We start from the raw sequence: 3217 nt of genomic DNA, 5'->3' as shown, positions 1-3217 counted from the left end.
GGATCCAGAGTGGCTCTGGTTTAAAGAACCGGATCCAGAGTGGCTCTGGTTTAAAGAACCGGATCCAGAGTGGCTCTGGTTTAAAGAACCGGATCCAGAGCAGCTTGTGTTCCTCCCTGCAGCCTGAGCAGCTCCTCGTGTACAAACAGTATTTTAAGTTATAGCGTTCTGGTTGTTCGTGGCGTGACCCAGTTGTTGTCGGTGACGTGGGAGCTGCTTTGTCTCCATGTTGAGCTGACCGACAGTTCACACCTGTCTGTAAATCCAAACCTAACATTTCACTAATAAAATGAAAACTACTACAGGAGACGTCTGCGTGTTTCTTTGTCTTTATTGTGAAACAGTTTGAAAATAAAAAAACGTAATTAAACAAAAGCAGCAAGTTTTCTACAAAGTTATTTTTTCTGATATAGAAGCATCGGGGATCGAACTACCAACCCTTCTGACTCAGGTTCATCACAGAAACGTCAGGTCTGATGTCAGTCCTGCAGCTGGGTCAGCTCAGAGACCTTGATGAGGGCCTTCTTCTTGCAGTCCTGGGTCTTCATGTGGCGCCGCAGCGTGTACACGTCGCTGAAGTTCCTGTTGCAGCGGCTGCAGCAGTACGGCCGCTCCTCCGTGTGGTGCTTCATGTGGTATTTGAGCGGCGTGCTGAGCATGAAGGCTTTCCCGCACACGGCGCAGGAGTACGGCCTCTCCCCGGTGTGCGTCCTCATGTGGACCTTCATGTCGGAGCTGGCGGTGAAGGCCTTGAAGCAGACGCGACAGCTGTAGGGTTTCTCTCCCGAGTGCGTCCTCAGGTGGCGGGTCATGGAGGAGGTGATGTTGAAGCGTTTCCCGCAGACGTCGCAGCGGTGCGGCTTCTCGCCCGTGTGCGTCCTCATGTGGATCTCCATGTTGCTCTTACGGCTGAAGCGCTTCCCGCAGACCTCGCAGCCGAAGGGTTTCTCCCCCGTGTGCGTACGCGCGTGCGCCTCCAGCTCCACGCGGCGTCGGAAGGTTTTGCCACAGAACTTGCAGACGTGTCCCTTCAGGTGGACCTGCAGGTGGTCCAGCAGGTCCTGCTTGTCGGGGCGCGGCTCGCCGCAGACGCCGCACACGCAGCGCTCGTCGTCGGCGTGGACCTCGGCGTGGTTCCTGAGGGAGCCGCGGTAACTGAACGTCAACCCACAGACTTTACAGCAAACGGAGCCGCCGCCATCATCGTCTTCACCTGGCTGAGGGGGCGGAGCCTCTGTCACCTCACAGGAAGTGCTCGGCTGGATGTAGTCCTCGTTCAGCTCCGCCTCAGGCTGCTCCATCTTCAGCTCTTTGGTGTCCGCAGCAGGCGGAGCTTCCTCCTCCTCTTCCTCCTGCTTAATGATGCGAAGCTCCGCCTGCAGGAAGTTGATGTCATCGAGGCGCCGACCATCTGCAGAGGAGGAAGAAGCTTCATGAGTTTAACTCCTGAAAGAGAAGAATTTATTTCCTGTTTCAACGTCCAAAACAGGAAGTGTGCTTCCTGTCCGACAGGCCCCGCCCACTGACTGTTACCATGGAGACCAGGTAAACCAAACATTTAGCAGTCTGTTAAGTATTTTTAATCAAAAATATTTTCTCTATTATAATCCAGACTTGTCTTTAATGAAGAAAGTTTATACTTCCTGTTTTCTCCAAAATAAAAGTTTTTATTCTTAGCTGACAGAACCTATTTTAAACTAACCAATGAAAACTATAAATAATGACGTCACCTTAATAAACACAATAATCATTAAATAAATAAGGATTTATTAGTTTTTAACAGGAAGTCAAATCCGTTACAAACAGAAACGAAACCATCAGAACCGAACCTGGACCTGTTTCCGGGTCTCTTGGCGCTCCCGAACCGAGCCCCCTGCTCCGCAGCTGCTCCTGCTGCTCCAACAGAACCTTCTCCACCAGAACCAGGATCTCCTCCGCCGCCGACACCAGGCGCTCCGTCACCAGAACCCGGAGCTGCTGCAGGCCGGACATGTCTGCTCCAACCCGGAAACAGCTGGCACCGGAAGTCCCGATCATATTTCACAATAAGACAACATCTGCTCTTTAGATTGGACATTTGTTGTGTTTTTAATTAAAGAACAACATCTTTACTAAAATGTTGTTGTTTACAGACTACAGTAAACAACAGTAAACAACAGCTGTTGTTATTTATTGAACCTGCAGTTTTATCAGAGACCAGAAGGAGGCGCCAGAAGACAAAACTGGATGAAGAAAAAAAGTCCAGTTTATTCCACAAGACCTGTCCTCAGACCTGTCCTCAGACCTGTCCTCAGACCTGTCCTCTGACCTGTCCTCTCTCAGACCTGTCCTCAGACCTGTCCTCAGACCTGTCCTCAGACCTGTCCTCAGACCTGTCCTCTCTCAGACCTGTCCTCAGACCTGTCCTCAGACCTGTCCTCAGAACTGTCCTCAGACCTGTCCTCTCTCAGACCTGTCCTCAGACCTGTCCTCACTCAGACCTGTCCTCACTCAGACCTGTCCTCAGACCTGTCCTCAGACCTGTCCTCTGACCTGTCCTCTGACCTGTCCTCTCTCATGTCCTCTCTCAGACCTGTCCTCACTCAGACCTGTCCTCAGACCTGTCCTCTGACCTGTCCTCAGACCTGTCCTCTGACCTGTCCTCAGACCTGTCCTCACTCAGACCTGTCCTCAGACCTGTCCTCTGACCTGTCCTCTGACCTGTCCTCAGACCTGTCCTCAGACCTGTCCTCTCTCAGACCTGTCCTCAGACCTGTCCTCAGACCTGTCCTCTGACCTGTCCTCTGACCTGTCCTCTGACCTGTCCTCTCTCAGACCTGTCCTCACTCCTGTCCTCTGACCTGTCCTCTGACCTGTCCTCAGACCTGTCCGCAGACCAGTCCTCTCTCAGACCTGTCCTCAGACCTGTCCTCTGACCTGTCCTCAGACCTGTCCTCAGACCTGTCCTCTCTCAGACCTGTCCTCAGACCTGTCCTCAGACCTGTCCTCTGACCTGTCCTCAGACCTGTCCTCTGACCTGTCCTCTCTCAGACCTGTCCTCAGACCTGTCCTCTGACCTGTCCTCTGACCTGTCCTCAGACCTGTCCGCAGACCAGTCCTCTCTCAGACCTGTCCTCAGACCTGTCCTCTCTCAGACCTGTCCTCAGACCTGTCCTCTCTCAGACCTGTCCTCTCTCAGACCTGTCCTCAGACCTGTCCTCTCTCAGACCTGTCCTCT

At 52.7% G+C, this 3217-nt stretch overlaps 1 protein-coding gene across 1 annotated transcript; it reads right to left on the bottom strand.

The window, feature by feature from the left end:
* Positions 1-217: 217 nt before the first annotated feature.
* LOC106531551 (gastrula zinc finger protein XlCGF49.1) lies at positions 218-1969 on the bottom strand (the record flags this gene model as incomplete). The annotated part of the gene is given in 2 exon segments (XM_014027448.1): positions 218-1411; positions 1830-1969. A coding segment is annotated over 1 exon segment (822 nt). The 3' UTR covers positions 218-479.
* Positions 1970-3217: the final 1248 nt, after the last annotated feature.

Source organism: Austrofundulus limnaeus, unplaced genomic scaffold, assembly GCF_001266775.1.
Source record: "Austrofundulus limnaeus strain Quisiro unplaced genomic scaffold, Austrofundulus_limnaeus-1.0 Scaffold649, whole genome shotgun sequence".
Taxonomy (NCBI): domain Eukaryota; kingdom Metazoa; phylum Chordata; class Actinopteri; order Cyprinodontiformes; family Rivulidae; genus Austrofundulus; species Austrofundulus limnaeus.
Note: the sequence above shows the minus strand (reverse complement) of the source record. Positions and strands in the feature narration are given on the sequence as shown.